At 45.0% G+C, this 19,154-nt stretch overlaps 1 protein-coding gene across 5 annotated transcripts; it reads left to right on the forward strand.

Moving 5' to 3' along the window:
* Positions 1-5,352: 5,352 nt before the first annotated feature.
* LOC110338535 (zinc finger protein OZF-like) lies at positions 5,353-18,805 on the forward strand. 5 transcript variants are annotated; one of them, XM_021221864.2, is made up of 5 exons: positions 5,353-5,476; positions 8,746-8,810; positions 12,503-12,629; positions 13,030-13,116; positions 13,257-18,805. In XM_021221864.2, the coding sequence occupies exons 2-5, from the start codon at positions 8,778-8,780 to the stop codon at positions 14,687-14,689; spliced, it is 1,680 nt and encodes a 559-aa protein (XP_021077523.1). In that variant the 5' UTR covers positions 5,353-5,476; positions 8,746-8,777; the 3' UTR covers positions 14,690-18,805. The 5 variants fall into 5 exon arrangements, with proteins under 5 accessions (XP_021077523.1, XP_029393440.1, XP_029393435.1 ...); XM_029537580.1 differs by having other exon boundaries at positions 5,353-5,417; XM_029537575.1 differs by lacking the exons at positions 5,353-5,476; positions 8,746-8,810 and having other exon boundaries at positions 11,446-12,629.
* Positions 18,806-19,154: the final 349 nt, after the last annotated feature.

Here is a 19,154-nt window from a genome sequence, read left to right on the forward strand (position 1 = left end):
CTTGTGCTTCATGAGTCAGCGTGTATGGGAAGGACAGATCTGAGTCTCCACACAAAATATCAAACAAAGGTTTTTTTTAAGATTTATTTATTTATTATATGCAAGTACACTGTATCTGTCTTCAGACACTCCAGAAGAGGGAGTCAGATCTTGTTAAGGATGGTTGTGAGCCACCATGTGGTTTCTGGGATTTGAACTCTGCACCTTTGGAAGATCAGTCAGATGCTCTTACCCACTGAGCCATCTCACCAGCCCTCAAACAAAGGTTTTAAGTCTCCTGTTGTAAGCTTTAGATAGGAGCGGAGCCAATTAATATCTCCTAACAAGCATTGAAAATCATTAAGAGTCTGTAATGAATCCTTAAATGAACCTTTTGTGAGAGAATTCTATTAGGAAACAATTCAAAGCCCAAAAACAAATGAGGGGGGGGGAATCTGAATTTTCTCGGGAGAGACTTAGAGTCCCTGGCTCTGGAGGGTATTAATAAGTTTTAGACCAACACAATATAACTGATTTTCATCAGGCCCAGAAGCAAAGATATCATCCTCGTAATGCACAATATAATAATCAGGGTAGGACCTCCTGAAGGGATCAACAACCTGAGCCACATACTTTTGGCAAAGCATAGGACTATATTGGCCATGCCTTGAGGGAGAACTCTCCACTGAATGCAAGGAGAGGGCCCTACACAATTAACTACGGGAAGGCTAAATGCGAAGTGTTTGCAATCTTCGGGGTAGAGGGGAATAGAAAAGAAGCAATCTTTTAAGTCAATGACTAATTNGGCATATCCCTTGGGAATAGCCACTGGAGAGGGAATACCAGGTTGTAGGGCCCCCATGGGAACCATGGTCTGTTGCATTTCTGTTTTGGTTTTTTGGTTTTTGTTTGGTTGGTTGGTTGGTTTGGTTTTTTGTTTTTTGTGTTTTTTTCAAGACAGGATTTCTCTGTATAACCCTGGCTATCCTGGAACTCACTTTGTAGACCAGGCTGGCCTCGAACTCAGAAATCCGCCTGCCTCTGCCTCCCGAGTGCTGGGATTAAAGGCGTGCACCACCACACCCAGCTCTGTTGCATTTCTATGAAGTCATGAAATGAAAGGAAAAAAATGAGCCACGTCCAAAGCTTCCTCATGTTCCCTCCATGCTTAGACTTTCACAGATGCACTAATTCTCTGATGTAAGTTAAGGGGTGAGCCATATCTGTAGGACCTCCCATGCTAATGACTTATGTGAGGTTTCTTACCAGTGTGGATTCTCTGGTGTTGAGCAAAGATGGAAGCCAACTAAAAGCCTTCCCAGATCCTTTACATTTGAAACTTTTTTTTACTAGTATGAATTTTCTGGTGTTGTATAAAGTATCCACACATTTAAAAGGCTTTTCTGTAGCCCCTAAGCATCGCACCTCAAAAACTGTCAAAGCTGTGGTAGGCTCCTCCTTTCCATTTCATCCTAAGGTCAAGATGAGATGCCCCCTGTCCCCAAACCTCGGAGCTGTCAAAATGGTGGCTCCTGTCAAAATGGTTGAATCATGACGTGTCCTCAGCCTGCAGCCTTCACAGAAGCCATCTTCAGTGGCACATCTCCTTTCCAACCTCAACAGGAGCTGCCTACCCACCAGGAGCTGTCCATGGTAGTGATGCCGCCTTTCCTGCCACAGCCTACAACCCTGATGAAATGCCACTGCAGGAGCTGTCCACAAGGTCAGGCTCTCTTCTCCGGCCTCCCAGAGCAGATCCATAGATATGGCGCCTCAGCCAAAGCCAAAGCCAGGAGGGACTTTCCACCCTAATCCATGGGGCCGCGCAGGGAAAGGGGATGAAAAAAAAAAAAAAAACAAAAAAGAAAAAAAAAAAAGCCCCTAATCCCTGAACAGGAAAACCCACCAATCTCTGGCTTCCCCAAGCTCAGGACTTGAAATCCCACCAATCCTCAATCTGGAAATCTCTGCCCTGAAAAACTCCTGGAAGCAGAGGCAGCCACTCCAAGATTCCTTCCTCTGCATCACAGGCCCTCCAAAAATTCTTTCATGAGATTTGCTGCCTGCTTTGACTCTTTCATTGGAAGAAGGCAAGAAGAAAAGAAACAAAGAAAAGAACGAGAGGAGCAAAGGGAAGGAGTGCGCGGGACTTGTGGGACTGCGAATGGCAGCTTGGTCCCTAGTTGAGCTAAGGTTTAAAACCCCAGAGACCTTGAAGGGATGGTATGCATTTTGTCTGCTCCCGGCACTGGGCCCCTGTCACTAGCCGAAGCTCCCCAAAGATTTGTGGCCATCAGTCATGTAATGGCAATGCCCTAAGCCCCTCCACAGATAGAGGACGTGACCTACGGTCATGTAGGCTCAAGACAGATCTCCATTTTAATGAGTTACCTAAGGGCCTGGAGGGCTTAGCCAATAAGCTTTCCTTCCCAGACACTCCTCCCTGCAAATGGTATTTAACCTCAGTTTTACTCATCTACTTTCCTCCATGACAATAAATGCCTTAAAACCATGGACTGCCTCTTTTCATCAGGATCCACCGTGGGGAGCCTTGGAGAAGGCCTTCACCTATAGAGCCACAGTCTAATCTCCCATAGAAGGCCTCTCTGCGCTCCCAGTCAGTTGTCACCAAGCCAAGCTCGAGTCCACTGCTGCTGCCAAGTCAAGGACTCTCTCCCTGTGGGACCAGCCAGAGCTCTCTCTCTCTCTCTCTCTCTCTCTCTCTCTCTCTCTCTCACACACACACACACACACACACACACACACACACACACACAAACACACACACCTGACCCAGGCTAGGTCCTGCCAGCAGGGCCTCACTCCATTCTCAGGTCTTCTGCATCTCCCAGCAGCACCTGGGTGTCCCAGAGCCTGAGAATCACCAGTGCCTCAGACTGCACTTCTCCCCCCTGGAGCCATGTCCCAGGCCTGCCTAGTGATGGTGTTGGGTAAATAAACATGGTCAACTTCATGCGTCCTGCCTCCCTGAGTGGCTGAGCCCTGTGGTGGAGCAGATGTGGGGCCTCAATATCCCTCCAGGGCTGAGGATCCTGGTCCTTAGCTCAGCTGGGGACACCCTCCCCTAGGAGCTGCAACTCTTCTGCTGAGGAGGCTTCCTCTCAGAGATATGTGGTTCCTAAGCTCCCATGTCTCAGCATACCCTTCCACTGCCCTTCCTTTTACAGAAACTGAAAAAAAATAAAAATAATAAAGCAGTTACATTTTTGGTTGGGTGTCACTAAGTCAGGGTTAATCCGAACTTATCTTCCAGGGACTGGAGTCAGAGACAGTTGGTTGGTGAGTACTAAGATGGTTGCACAGTATAAAATGAGCTTCTTTAGTCATAACAACTGGATGCTGTCTGTGTTCAGGTTTACAGAGCAGCGACTCTGAGGCTTGTACGGGGCTGGTCCTTGACTTCAAAAACCAACAGCAGCATCCCATGCCTCCCACTGTTAACAATGCTGTGTCTTCTTGCTGAAAAACTTCATCCAGGGGTTAGCTTGTGACTTCCCTCTCACAGACCTTTCAGTGTCAGCCCCAAGAAGTCAAAGTGAGGAGGACGAGTGGTGAAAACAGTAGGGAACTTAGGTGGGTCATTGACACATAGAACTACAGCAGCCCAGGCAAATTCAGGGGCTTGCCCCTCGGGGCCTGTAATGTCACCCACTGGTCGCAGCTTCTCACTGTGCTTCCTACTCAGGAGAAACATCCCAGCCCTTCCCGTCACAGCACTCTTCCCCACCACTCCCTGCCTCTGCCTCTTTCCTCTCCTTCTTTCTCTTTTCAACCCTTTCTCCTCCTTTCACGTACGCACGCGCGCACGTAAGCGCGCTCCCGCACATTCCTTCACACAGACACACAAAGTGCTCCTGTGCTCTTCAGGAACCCACAGGCCTACATTCCAGTAACAACTGGCGGCTTCTCCATGTCCAAATCAAGAACTCCAAATTCGACACATCTGTTTAGAGCCCTCCTCCTGTCACCGCCCTTGGATTTAGGTTGAATTCCTTTTGCCTAGCACTGAGAACCCTGCGAGGTGTTTGGGGACTGGGACTAAACTGTAAATTGCCTGCACCCGTTGTTTTCTGGGAAATGTAGTTCAAACCAAGGTTCCAAGCCGCAGTGACTTATGGGAAAAACAAGCAAGCACACCAAACCCTCCTTCGTACAACACCTGCCACAATATCTGCTCTCAGCCGGTTCACGGAGAATTCCTCTGGGGTAGATGTCTAGAAAGGGTCCCAGGAGGTCCCGGAAAGACCAGGAACCTAGAAATCTAAAAAGTGGAATCTGGGTTTCAGGCTGCCGGTGAACCTAGATCTTATGAGCGAGATATTCTCTCTCTCTCTCTCTCTCTCTCTCTCTCTCTCTCTCTCTCTCTCTCTCTCTCTCTCTCTCTCCCTCCCCCGGAGACAGTATTCCTAATAAGACTCTGCTTCCACAACAACAAAATCAACCAACAATAACAAAATCCATCAAGACTCGAGGCACAGTGATGCGCACTTTTAATCACAGCAAACAGAAGGCAGAGACATGGGCCAGGGTTTGAGGCCAGTATGATTGACATTGAATTCGTATTATATGAGTGAGATAATATTTTTTTTTAAAAAGGGAATTCCATAAAATTTGATCCAACATAAATGTTCATGATTGGCCCGACGTAAGTGCTTGGAACAGAACAGACGGTGCTCTTAAGAACTGAACCACCTCTCTGTTTCTTTTCCTTTAAGGACACAGGTTGTTAGGTAACCTTGGCTTCAAACTTGTTATGTAACCGAGGCTGGCATTAAAACTCTTGATTCTCCTGCTTCTGTCTCCTGAGTGCTGGGATTACAGTCAATGCTCAGCCCAGGCTAATGCGGCACGTTTAAATTAGTGACTATCAAGTGTAAGTAAACTAAATGTTCCAGTAAAGAGAGGGCGATCCTTGCCCTATCCAGTCATTCCCAGTCCTAACAGCCTTGTCCCGTTCCTCCAGGGAGCTTGGGACACCACACTGGAGAGGCTCTTAAGAGCTCTCATATATCCGACTGTCAATAGCAGGACGAGTTCTTTAATGAGAACGCGGTCTGTGATGTCTTCTGGGAAATGTAGTCCTGAGCTTAGTCACTTGCTCGGGTTTTTGCCTCACTTCTGTAGCTGGAGTAAAGATCCACCCCACCACAGAGCCGAAACTGCTTAAGTTTCAGAGACTTCAAGCCTTGGATCCTTGGGAAATTCCTCCTTTAGAAAACTAATCGTCCGATCTCTAGTTTCAACATATCTCTACCTCCTCTCTCGCACACTGAAACTTTCCTGCAGACTCTAGAGTAGCACCACCTTCTGGGAAATGTAGTCCACTATAAAAGCTCAGACACATGGCGGAAGTGGCTGGAGAGAGGTTGTTCCGGATCATCTCAGTGCCCTACCCGACCTAACACGGTACTGTCTTGGTTAGTATTCGCTGGTCGTCCGAGTTCGAAGCCGTGAGATCGCAGTTTACACTTTTAAAGTGAGTCTGCCCTTGGTTTCACGTGCTTTGTGTAAATATAGTCCTTAAGGCCTGTATTTGTTGTTCGCTGGCTGCAGGCCGGCTCTAGGGGACCCACCCGGCTTCCGACCCGGCTTCCGAGACTGAGGAGGCGAGTGTGTGACTGCATGGGCGAAAAGGTTTTTGGAGGAGGGAGGGAGGGAGGGAGGGAGGGAGGGAGAGAGGGAGAGAGAGGGAGGGAGGGAGAGAGAGAGAGAGAGAGAGAGAGAGAGAGAGAGAGAGAGAGAGAGAGAGAGAGAGAGAGAGAGAGAGAGAGAGAGAGAGAGAGCAGCAGCAGCAGAACGTGGGTAGTAAGTACGTGGTTACCAGATCCTCTAGTATTGCAAGGCAAAGTCGGGTGCGGGGGGTGCGGGACACCATTTATGTCAAGTTTATTTTAAAATGGGGGGGGGCGGAGAGAAAGCGAAATAGTAGAGACGATAAGGATTTCTGTGTTCAAGATAGATCAGTTTACCAACCAGCATGACTTTTAACTGTAGTTAGGAGTTAGATACGGTGACCCACGTCTATAATTTCAGCACTCGAGCTGCAGAAGCTGAAAGTGACTTTGAGGACAACCGTGGACATAGTGAGTTCCAGGCTACCGGAACCCACATAGTGAAATCCTGTCTCAGAAATGTATGAGTGTATAGAAAATGTATTTGAAAAAACTTAATTACTGTGGGATTTCTACTTTTGTGTCACGCCCTTCGAGTAGCCATTTAACCTTGTTTAGGGAGCTCTTAGAGAATTGTTAGTCTCTGTTGGCTAGAGAAGTCAGAATCTGAAGTTCATGATTCTGGGTGATCCACTTCAGGTTCTAAAAAGACAACTTACTCAGCTCTAGGCTTTTACATCAGGAAGCAGACATAGTGAGCACACGGAGTCTCAGTTGTACCCCATCTTCACCCAGTCCTCAGTGTGGTGGATTTAGAAGGTGGGGGCTTTTTGTAGGTAATTACATAGGAGTAGTGCCCTGGCTCCCTGGAGCCATCTCTAGGTGAGAGTGCAGTCCAGAGGCTCCATCTGGGGACCAGGGAAATTGGTTTTCACTAGACACTTAATCTGTCAGTGCCAAGATAGACTGTTCTGCCACCACAACTGAGAAATAAATTTGTCATTTATAAGCTACCTAGTCTCAGGTATTTTGTTATAGCAGCTTAAATGGGCTAAAATGGACTTTAATACTGCACCTGGCCAGTTCCTATAGCAATTATTTGAAGTTCCTGAAATGTACTTTGTTTTTTTGTTTGTTTGTTTGTTTTTTGTTTATGGTTTCCAGAGAGATCAAGTTCCTCTTTTTTTTTTTAATTTGCTTGGTGTGGAGGAATCCACAGAAATAAATGCCTTTCTTCATGACATGAGGAACTCTTTCTACTGTCCCAGTAAAAGGGAGTGTGGGGTGAGATAGAATTGGGGGTGACTAGTCCTGGGGTGAGATGTAGGAGTGGATGTGGAGGTTTTGAAGATTATTGAACCTGTTGATGGTAATAGCGAAGAGTGAGTAGCCTAGAGGCTCGGCTTTGAACTTTGGACAGAATTTTATTTTATTCATCTGTCTAGTGTCTAGACAGATGGCTAGGTGATTAAGAGCCCTGGCTACTCTTCAGAGAGTCTGGGTTCAGTCCCTAGCACCCACACTCATAGCTGCCCATAGCTCCAGTTCCCACAGATACAGTCTTGTTGTTGTTGTTGTTGTTGTTATGTTGTTGTTGTTGTTGTTGATGATGATGTTGTTGTTATCATCATTATTATTATTAATTATTTTGTATTACTGGACTGACCCTGAGCCTTTCGGCGTCAGGAAAAACCCTTGATCAGTCTTGGATGTGGAGGGGAGTGTCAGAAAGAGTCAGCAGGAGCAGGGAGGGGTTTCTTTGTGGTTCCTTTGGGAATTCTGGGGAGGAAACCATGTTCTGAGAAGCCCACCTAGTCCTCAGCTATCCAGGTCTCCTGAAAGATTCTAGCAATTGTGGAATTAGAAACTGCTTACAGCGTCTAGACAGATGGCTCAGTGGTTAAGAGCCCTGGCTACTCTTCAGAGAGTCTGGGTTCAGTTCCTAGCACCCACACTCATAGCTGCCCATAGCTCCAGTTCCAGCAGCTACAGTTCCCTCTTTGTGACCCCTCAGGGCACCAGGCGTGCACATGGTATACAGACACACGTGCAGGTGAAACACCCATGAGCATAGAATAAGTACAGCTTTTTCAAAAACAATTCTGAGCATAAACTCTCAGGCAAAAGTTTTATGGGGGTGGGGGGGGAAGGGGTTGAAGAACAGGGAAGAAAAGGTGCTTGTTTGGAGAAGAGCGGGCTGCCTGCAGGGGAAATATAAAAACAGCAGCAGGCATTTTACCAGGTTCTCGAAGGGACCTAGGGTATCAATTGTGGACATAGCATTTTTAAAAATTAAAGGCTGGTCATGGTAGTGCACACCTTTAATCCCAGCACTCAGCAGGCAGAGGCAGACAGATCTCTGTGAGTTTGAGGCTAACCTGGCCTACATATTGAGTTTCAGGACAGCCAGAGCTACTGGGTGAGACCCTATCCAAAAAGAAGGAAGGAAGGAAGGAAGGAAGGAAGGAAGGAAGGAAGGAAGGAAGGAAGGAAGGAAGGAAGGAAAAGGAAAGGAAAAGAAAAGAGAAGAGAGTAGCCAGGTGTATCACACATTTCAAATTCCAGGCCTTGGAGGCAGAGGCAGGTGGGCCTTGGGGGCAGAGGCAGGTGGGCCTTGGCATTTGAGACTAGCCTAGTGTAGTTAGTAAGACAAAAATCTCTTTATGTTTATAAGAAGGTTTTGCCATGTATGCTTACAGATGAATGACAAGTTTGTCCCTTGGAACATTAATACTGTAGCTGGTGGGTTCTATCCTTGTGATAAGGGGATATGAGAAAGGTTTATTCCTTACCCTATTAATAAGATAGGACGGGAACTTCCTGGGTGGGTCGCAGGCCTTACAAACTGAAGGAATGAGGGTCTGTCATAATCCCTGTGAGTGTCTCTCAGGAGCATTTCAGGTGTCATTATTGTGGGGGTGGGTAGGGTCTCACTATGTAGCAGCCCTGGCCAGCCCAGAACTCTTGATGTGTATACCATGCTGGCCTTGAACTCCTACACACTTTCTTACCACATGAGTAGGAAATGCACCTCGCATTCATCTGTATATGCAGACTGAGGGCCTGGGAAAACGGGGCATGGGATGTTTGGCCTAGTTTCTCCCAATTCCACCTTACTTCTTCCATTCTGCAGTTTGTCCAAAGTGCCTGGAAGAGCTGAGAAGCATGGCCGTCGTGGACGTCAGCACCGTGTTTAAGGTGAGGTGAATTTCTCCCACCAGCTCTCTTCTGGTTGCTGCTTCCTGAAATGGACTTGCACCCCCATTGTCATGGTAACCATGGAAGGTTTGAGCTTTACCAGCATAAGTCTTTCTCCAGTGAGCTATAGGGAACTGTCTGGTTGTTCTTTTCTTTCTTCTTCTTCTTCTTTCTTTCTTTCTTTTTTTTTTTTTTAATAATAATTTTAAATCTTATTTTATGTGCATTGGTATGAGGGTGTCAGATCCCCCAGAAGTGGAGTTACAGACAGTTGTAAGCTGCCATGTGGGTGCTGGGAATTGAACCCCCGTCCTTTGGAAGAACAACCAGTGCTCTTAACCACTAAGCCATCTCTTTCCAGCCACTGTTTTTTCTTTTTTTTCTTTTATTCAAGCATCTCCCAGGCCACGTAAGGAATCCCAGTTCTTTAGTGTTCATGAATTTACTTCGTTTTCCTGTTCCTCAGTTTCATGATCTAGAAGTGGAGGGAGTAGTTGCATTTACTTTAGAATAGTTTGAACTAAATTGATGCGTGTGACATGTTGAGGGCCAGCTTCACTCAACACAGCAGGATCTGAAGAGGAGGGGTAAAGTTGACAGGACACATGGACACAGAGTCTCTTACTTTATTTTTAGTGGGGTCCAGGAGTCACCGCACAAACCACACAAACACTGATCTCTGTCAAGACAGGGATGGTTTGTTGAACGCACACCCTAAGACTGACCAATCAAGGCCATTGCTCAGAATTCAGGGGCTGAGGCTATGACCCCAAACACTTTTGTCAGCTTATAAAGGCTAAAGCCGCAAAACCCACAATGAGCTCATACGTCGGTGCTGGAAGTGCTGCCCAATGGTCGGCCCTGACTGAGGCCAGTTTATGCATAACAGTTCGTATTGACCTTTAAATCGATGGGTCCCAAGTGAAGCCTATAGTTGTGAAATTTCCTAAGATTAACAAACCTCATAACCTACAGAACCTAACAGGGTGTGTGGTCAGCATGCCCCTGCTCTGAGTCAAGTTGTTTTTCTGTGTCAGTGACAAGCAGGCATGTTTTACAGCAGCGATGTGAAATAGCTGGCAGGCCTGGAGCTGCAGCTGTGCTGGTGGGGTAGGCCTCAGTAGTTTTTCTTCTAAGCTTATATCCCCAGCAAAGTCTTTCAGGCAGTGTATAAGTTGCAATGTGGCTACATTCTATTTTTCTTCACGTGAATAATTACAATGAGTACAAGTAAAAAGCCAGTCTGTTTTCCAGTACTTTTTACATGACTAAACATTTTACATATTACAGGTGAAAAGCAATTGATTCACAAGGACCCACATACACTCATGTCTAAACAACTTGTTATAGATTAACAACGTGTAAGCAAGGTATTCTCAGCCAGTTCTCTTACCGGCAAGCTGCATTTTGTGATTGCAAAGAAAGGCTCTTATCATTTTTATTATTTATCTTTGGATCGATCATTTATTTATTTATCTCAAAAAGTAATCTTATATAAAATCTTAATCACAAATCTTAAACTTTTATATAAAAAAAATCATTCTCCTTTAATTTTTTTCTAAGCCTTCAGGGTGAATACCTCCACATTAACATTTTCTACTAAATCATAGGATCAGAAAGCCGAGGTCATAAATGGCTACAAGAAATTAATCATTGCCCTTAATCACCCACCCAGCTTGATCAAGAAAGGCACGTCAGCTAGTAATAACCATGCTGCCATTGCTGCTGTTCCTGACCTCAAGGAGTCCCCTTGCTCAACTTTCAAAAATGAACCTTTCTGAACTTTAAATTCTTGTCCAAGATTTCCTACATCAAAGCCACTAACACAAACATCTTAACCTTTCTTGTGAAGTTGGAGCACAGGAGCTGGTGCCAGTGTGATGCCTACATCGACTTTTGTGCTCCAGCTTTGGAAGGAAGGAGGTAGCCTCGGCTGGCATTGCTGGCATCGCCTTGACTAATGCTCGCGCCTGCTTGCAGAGGTATGCTAGTGACCCAGGGAGGAGGGGACAGATGCCAAAGGAAGCAGGGATCAGCTGTCCGTCTTGCTTTTAGTTCTCTTACAGGCAGTGCTTTTTTATTTCCTAAATGCCTCTGTTTCTCCCCAGGAGTATGCCTATTGCTATTTCACGTCTCCCTATTACTGTTTTAATCATAACCAAAGTGCTTCCACTCGAGCGTGTCAAGTTCAGAAAACAGGTGGCCTCAGCAGCAAATGGCTTCATCCTTCCGGGCAGCTGCTGTAATTACTCCGAGACAATTGCATTCTCTAGCTCCGAGCCTCTCTAAGGGCCCAGTGCAGTGCTGGCCACCTTCTACCCACGACTGCAATGCCTCATCTGTGGGTTTGAGTTCGTTCTTTTTTTTCTTACCTGAGACTGAGAGCCATTGTGTAGCCCAGGCATCCTGGTTAGTGTCTATGCCAATCTGGCACAAGATAGACTCATCAGAAAGGAGGGAACCTCAGTTGAGAAAATGCCCCCATGAGGTTAGAATGTAGACAAGCCATCAGGGCATTTTTTAAATTAGTGATCAATCGGGGAGGGCCTAGCCCACCGTGGGCAAGGCCATCTCTGGGCTGATGGTTCTGCGATCTACAAGAAAGGAGGCTGAGCAAGCCATGGGAAGCAAGCCACTAAGCATCGCCCCTCCATGGCATCTGTATCAGCTCCTGCCCTGGCTTCCCTCAGTGGTGGACAGTTACCTAAAAGCATCAGGGGAGTACAAACCCTCCTTCCCAAGGTTCTGGGTGCTTCAACAGCCTCTTTTGCCTGTTCTCTCAATACTAGCAGCTCCAAACTACAACTGTCCTAGCCTATCTGCTCAGCTCAGTCTCCACCAACTGTCCTCTCACTCTGCTAGCCCCATTCCTTTTTCCTCTGCCTCAGCTGGCTTTTTGTATAATCTATCCTGTTCCCAGAAATCTGAGAGGCAACCAACACTGAAGGTCATAAGGTCAAGCAGTTTTAACAACGAAAAACTCTTAAAGGGCCAGCTGACTAGCAACTGGGGATCCTTTAAAGGGCCAAGTGCACAAGATAAATTACACTACAGTAATATGAACCCTAATTAAGACCCCAGGCTAGCCATGAATTTCTGGCTGTGCTCCCCAGTGCTAGAGTCATAAGAATGAGCCACTTGGCTGGCTAGACTGGAGCGAGTCTGTGGTTGAATTTGCAGGCTGAAGAGAAGCAGTTATCCTCCAGCTTGTGAATTTACTCCCAGAGAAGGCAAATTAGGAAAGAGAAATTTGCCAAGGACAAAGTAGCATTTGTGTCAGCCTTGTGGGAGCCTAGACACAGGCTTGATGTGAGACAGCATGTCTGGAGTGTGGCCAACAAGGGACAATTGGCGAATGCCTTTTCCGCTGGAGTTCGTGTTAGGAGAACCTGCTATGGCTACATCTCATTTATGTTACTGACTCTTTGGTCTCCTAGAAGTCAAGCTGGGACAGGCCAAGATCTCAGGCATATAGCTAAAAACAACAACAACCAAAAAAACCCACCTCATCAGGCTGGTCATTCAAGGGCTCAGAAATGATTTCTCAGAGGCCAAAGGCCACTTCCTTGAAATGTTCAGTTTCCCTGTGCTGGTAAGGGGATACGCCTTGCCCTGGACCCCTTGAAGAAGGAGCTTTAATGTTTCCCTTTAGTCATCCCTGCTGTGTGTGTTACCTCGTGCATTCATTTCAGGAGTTGGTAGTGTTCAGGGACGTGGCCGTGGAGTTCTGTAAGGAGGAGTGGGAGTGCCTGGGCCCTGAGCAGAGGTCGCTGTACAGAGATGTGATGCTGGAGAACTACAGCAACTTTGTGTCCCTGGGTGAGTTCATCTGTACCTCTCTGTAAGGGCTAAGGATGAAGGCCTGTGGGAGATAAGTCTACCACATGCAGCCTCGAACTGTTGAGCCTTTTCCATCCCCAGTCAGGGCTTCACAGCTGGTAAACAGCTGCCATTGAGTCCTTTGCTACACTCTGACACATACTTTCTCAAGATACTTTCCTGCTTCTTTTAATTTTCAGTGATTCCTGCAAGCAACAATTATTTACTAAGGTGCTTGCTAAGTGGTGGCTTGTTTGTTTGTTAGTTTGTTGTTTGTTTGCATCACAGTCACTCCGAGGATCTGCAGTTTGTTTTAGGTTCAGTTAGTTCTGTGATGCATGCCTTTTGCTGTTGTGGCTTGTCTCTGTGTTTGTTTTTACCGTTCTCTTTCTTTGAGTAGGACTTGCCATTTCTAAGCCATCAGTAATTTCACTACTGGAGCAAGGCAAAGAACCCTGGATAGTGGAGCAAGCAGGATGGTACCCAGGTGAGGAGAGATGACTGCACATGGTGCGCAGAGAAATACGTAGGCAAAACACAGATACGTGTTAGATAATGAGGACACGCTGTTCTGTTTGTCTCTGGTGCCTCCTGTCTTCTCGCGATGATGTACTTACTTTCTTTCAGATTTGCTGTCTGTAAATGAAGCTAAGAATTTGTCTCTAAGGAATGGCATCTTTGGAAAGGAGTCGTTAAAATGGAAAATAATAGAAAGAGTTGGTAGTTCTTGCCTTGAAGAATCTTGTTTTGGAGATGATTGGAAATGCAAGGGACTCCTTGAGGCAAAAGGGGAATCTACAGAGGAATATTTACAGGGAGTGACAGACCCTTTGGAAGACACATCAGCCGAATTCGTTCAGCCTCCACCCATTGCTCTGAGTGAGGTGACTCATTCCAAAACGAAACTCTCTGAGCAGGTCGCAGGTGAGACCATCACTCAACAGGTGCGAATTCCTACCAGTGACAAACTTAATGAAATGTACGAGAATGCCTTTATCTATTACACAGATGAGATGAAGCGTCAGCGGGATTTTGCTGGGGACAGATGTGATGAACTGAAGGGGTGCAGCAGAGGATTTGCCTATGACTTTCAGCTCGCCCCGTATCAGATCAACAAGAAGCCCTACCAGTGTGAGATCTGTGGGAAGATCTTTGAGAAGCATGCTTACCTTGTTCAGCATAACCGCTTTCACACGGGGGAGAAACCCTGCGAATGTAAGGAGTGCGGGAAAGCCTTCACCAACTGCTCGCTGCTCGTCCAGCACCAGAGAGTTCACACGGACGAGAAGCCGTACGAGTGCAAGCACTGTGGGAAGGCCTTCCTCTACTTCTCCACGTTTTTTCAGCATCAGAGAACCCACACCAACGAGAAGCCATACGAATGCCACAAATGTCAGAAGGCCTTTAACAAGAGTGCCAATCTTACCAGACATCAAAGGATCCACAGCGGCGAGAAACCCTATGCGTGTAACTTATGTGGAAAGACCTTCACTTGGGCGTCCAACCTGAATGATCACCAAAAGATTCACACCGGGGAAAAACCTTATGAGTGTAACTACTGCGAAAAGGCCTTTCTCTGCCATTCGGCGTTCATGAAACACTATAGAACTCACACAAACGAGAAGCCCTATGAGTGCCAGGAGTGTATGAAGGCCTTTAGGCAGAAAGCCCATCTCATCCAGCATCAGAGAGTCCACACTGGCGAAAAACCTTACGAATGTAAGGAGTGTGGGAAGGCCTTCGCGTGTCCTTCCTACTTTAACAGACACCAGAGAATTCACACGGGAGAGAGGCCTTATGAGTGTAAAGAGTGTGGGAAGGCTTTTATTGATTGTAAGACCCTCATTCTGCACCAGAGGATCCACACTGGAGAGAAGCCCTTCCAGTGTCAGCAGTGCAGCAAAGCCTTCAGGCAGAGGTCCCACCTTACGCAACATCAGAGGATCCACACTGGAGAGAAGCCCTACGAATGCAAGGAGTGTGGGCAGGCCTTCACCCGGCTCTTACAGGTAAAGAAGCACCAGAGAGTACACACAGTGGGAGAAATCCTGTGTATCTGAACACTGCCCTCTTATTTATTGAAGAGCCCTTGTTCAGCATCTTCACAACCATACAGAAGATAAATATTAATAAGTCAGAAATGTGGGAAACACCTTTATGTGTCCCTCAGCTATCTATCCAGACTGCTGGAAAAGCCTTCTAGAAGTGAGGGGTGTGGAACAACCTCTCATACTGTGCTTCACGTTGTGTAATTCATACTATGATCAGAATAGGAAACTCTCCTTATTTTCAGCTATTCGTTATGGAATAAGAGTTGGTCAGAGAGAACCATCTGATGACTGACTGTACTATTTTTTTTGTGTGTGTGCTTTTTTTCCTTTTCTTCTTTTCTTTTTTTGGCTTTATAACCTACTGTTTATTGAGTATTAATTCACATAGGAAAAATAAAAATTAAATTATGAATAGAAATACTAATTCTGTTACCAGTAGAAGGGTTCTATTTAATTATAGCTATAGACAGTACCACACAGAGAACAATGGTGGGCATGCTGTCAGCGTAGGAGTTTCACATGCATCGATTGCTGACTGTATTTTATTAAGTTGACTTCAGCCCTGCTTCAGATTGCTGCCTTGTAGCTGGTAGGATGGTTGTTTTTGAGGACGGGATGAATCAGTAAATGGAGTCTTTGGCGTAGCTGCTAGACAGGATCAGGAAGGATTCAGAACCGTCCTCTTAGGATGGTCTTTGTTACTATTTTTGGAACATTCATATCCACTTCATCCATGAAATCTCCTGTCAGTGCTTGTCCCATGCCAAAGCTCTCAAAAGGAGTTCTGGAGTGACAGTGATTGGAATGGAACATGAGCAGATTTCCGCTTGGACTTGAGTTGAGTCAGAAAGCCGACCCTAACAAGGCCACATGGACTCACTGCTCAGGGTGCCCGGAGACAGCAAAGGACAGTCGGATCTGCGCAGGACAAGAATTGGAACAAACTCATAATCTGTCACCATCACCACGTGACTCTCAGTCATGTGAAAAATGCAGTCTGAATATACAGGTTGCTTCGGTGTGAAAGAACGACAGCTTTACACACTAAAGCCTGCGTGGTTCGTTTGAATAGATGCTATCAAATTACATACCCCCTGTCCCCCAAAAAACGATAGCAGAAATACATATTATATACACTAATCAATGAATTTAAAGAAGTCTCTAAAAACCATCAATAAAATGCATAACTGGACTTTAAGAGCTTTTTCCAAACCATCTGATACATAGACAGGTTTTCCAGGGCCTAAGGGGACATTTGAAAGACACAAACGCAACCATCAGAGCTAATGGAAAGTAGAACATTCTCAGGCAGAAGTGTGCTTGTTTAGTTGGCCTTGGCAGGTTTTATTTTAAGACAGGGTCTTTCTTAAACTTGCGGCAATCCTCCTGCTTGAACCTACTGAGTGCTGGGATTAGAAGTGTGAGCTTCCACATTGGCTTGAACTTGGAGCCTTGAGCCTGCTCAGCTTGGCTCTGCCCCAGAGCCTTTTATCCCCGGCTCTCTTTATTCTGAGACAAGCAGGGTCTTGGCTAAATTGCCTAGGCAAGCTTTGATGCCCTTACATTAGCCTTTCAAATAGTTGGGACTGTCACCTCTGTCACCAGGTACAGATAGAAAGTTTGCCTACTATAAAATAATGGATTCATTATAGAATGTATTATCATTACATAAATTTTGCATGAATGTATACAAATTTTTTTGATTGGCTCATAAACCTATAGTAAGTTTGAGTAAAGCCAGGATACTCTTCAAAAAAAAAAAAGAAAGAAAGAAAGAAAGAAAAATGTGTTGTGTTACCATATGTGAAACATATGGTAGTGTTTGTTTGAGATAGGGTCTCACGTGGCCCAGGCTANCCTTAGTCTCATAATCCTTAGCTCCCCAAGTGCTGGTGCATCAGACACCAAGGAAAAGATTATCAACAGCACATTTGCCAATTCATCCTTTTTTAAGGTTAAATAACCTTTTTAGTGAGAAAAAATTATAAATCTCAAAAGTATATTGGTGCACTCGTGTAATCCCAGCTCTGGGAAGGCAGATGCAGGAAAATTGGATCTGTTCAAGCCCAAACTGGTCCACGTGAGACCCTGTCGTATGCCAGAGTCCTTAAAGAAGGTACTATAAAAAGCCACCAGATTTCAAAATCAGGCAGCAAGCAAAGGCAGTGAACATTGGAATTTGCCAGTGGGAAACTGTGTGGTAGAATGGTTGACACAAATTGTATCAGTAACTCCAATAACCTTTTGAATAGGTTGATTGCTGTAGTTGAGGGAAAGTTTTTCCTTATTTAAATGGAATACTAGGTGGGTGTGGCATGTATCTGGAATTATCCCTAGCAAGGCAAAGATAATATTGCTGTGGCTTCAGATTAGCCTGAGGTCCATAGAGCAGCCCCAGCTCAAAAGTGGGAAAAGAAAGACAGACAATGCTATGGAAAGATTTAAACTGAGGGATGGGGGGGGGGGAGGCAACAACAACAACAACAGCAACAAAAAAAAACCATGCTGTTGAGATACTAACCAAAGGAGTTCAAGAAGAAATAACAAAAAATGGTTTACCAAAAAATTAGGAAAAAAAGAACCTAATGTGCGACGATTCATTAAAAGGGTCGGGATGCTTTTATTTGTATGCAACCAGTAGCATGGGCTCCATAAAGAAAAAGCAAAAGTTAATCAGAACTACAAAGAAAAGCCAGCTGGGACTTTAATGTGGCTGTCAGGCAAAATCAGGACAGCACATTTGAACAAAGTCCATTGAAAAGTCTCACACACACATGGCCTCTCCCAAATTTACAAAACATTCTTTTATATAAGAACTTATTTCCTGTGCCTTAAACTTCAAGTCTGAGTCAGCATCAGTCAGTTCAAATTTATATAATGCGTTCTTACATAGGCACAGAGGTGTTGCTCCATGTACTTTGAAATATAATCTTAAATATCCTTGAAGCAACCATTAGTTACAGAAAACTTAATGGAGCTGAGGGGGAAGTAGTAGTTTGTGATATGCAGTCGTGTGTAGCAGACAGGGTTTCCAGGAAACAGGTCAATGAAGAATTCATTGTCTCAAAATGATGGAGCATTTTAAAAGGTAGACGCAAATGTAACAAGTTAGGGATATAGTGGGAAGCAAAAGTTCATAAGTTTTTAAACAATTGACATATTCTGGGATAATCTTTAGCTGTTAAGAAGGATTTATTGACATTGGTAGTGATGTCTCTCACATCTTTAACCCTAGCAGAGGCTAGATGATTTCTGAGTTCCAGGCCAGTCTGGTCTACATAGTGAGACCCTGACTGGGGGAAACAAAAGTGGGGATCACCAGGCAGATATCCTAAGGCCTGCATTCCAGCCCTCAGGAGTGCAGGCCCTGAGCAGCCTGGGCTACGAAATGAGACTCCTCAACATTGAAACTGAACCCTACACATTATTGAAGAATGAGTCCTTTAGCACTTCTAAGTGTAGAAAGTGGAATATGTTAGAAAATAAAGACTAACGCCCCCATTCATAGTCCTTGTCTGTCTAGTGGGTTTTTTGGCCTTAACCACAGTTAATTGAGTCAACCCCTTTCTGAGGTATGTAGAAACCCTTTTCTCCCTTGAGGTAGAGAATGAGGTGATGATCTTTGTACATATTAGCTTCTATCTGCAGATATATATTAAAGATCCATCCCTACTTTCTAGTATATGTACATTTACAAAAGGACAATATTACTAGCTTTTGGTTCTTTCTCTAATGTTATATAGTGCCCCTACCCAATAATTTTTCTGACACTTTTTTGTTTGTTAAAGCTTTGATTTCGGTAATCTGTTAAGTGAAAGGTGTTATGACAGTTTTAATTTGCATTTTTCCTGCTGTATGTAACTTGCATCTAATGCCATATTTTCCTATTTTCAAATATTACATTTTCTGTGGAGTGTCTCAATACCATTTTCTGTTGAATGATTGTTTTCCTGATGGCTATGTAAGACTTACAATCCTCTAGACTGTGTTTATACCAGTTTTCTTTTTTTTTAATGCCTGGTTTGGATTTGTAGACTTAAGCAATTTATGATTGGAAGGCATCTGTCTTGGTATTAATGCTTGTAAATCATTTTCCCCCATTCCAATATATTTTCCAAAATCCCATGCTTTCCTCTCATGGTTTATGATTTAAAATGTCAATACAGGACTTGGTGCAGTTTTGGCTATGTTAGGGGGGGGGGTACCTTGTTACTCTTCATGGATGGCGGCTTGGTTGTCTGAACACTTGATCCTATCATTTCAATCACAAACTCATAAGCTGGGTTCCTCTATTTTTGGACGTATCCCATCCCCTTTAAAATTCGTTTTCATTTTGAGATAAGTCTTGTTACTTAGCCTAGGCTGGCCTTCACACACACACACACCCCATCCTCCTGGCGGCCTCCCATGTGCTGGAATTCCAGGTGTATGCCACCACACCCAGTTGGACCTCTATCTAGCTGATCTGTTGCCT

This window comes from Mus pahari, chromosome 1, assembly GCF_900095145.1.
Source record: "Mus pahari chromosome 1, PAHARI_EIJ_v1.1, whole genome shotgun sequence".
Lineage (NCBI taxonomy): Eukaryota > Metazoa > Chordata > Mammalia > Rodentia > Muridae > Mus > Mus pahari.

Bases quoted from the DNA above. Each gene is read 5' to 3' on its own strand.
- LOC110338535 (XM_029537575.1), top strand. From the start codon at position 12,449: ATGTTTCCCTTTAGTCATCCCTGCTGTGTGTGTTACCTCGTGCATTCA. The intron at 12,630-13,029 runs GTGAGTTCATCT...TTCTTTGAGTAG, and splicing joins CAGCAACTTTGTGTCCCTGG to GACTTGCCATTTCTAAGCCA. The intron at 13,117-13,256 runs GTGAGGAGAGAT...ACTTTCTTTCAG, and splicing joins GCAAGCAGGATGGTACCCAG to ATTTGCTGTCTGTAAATGAA.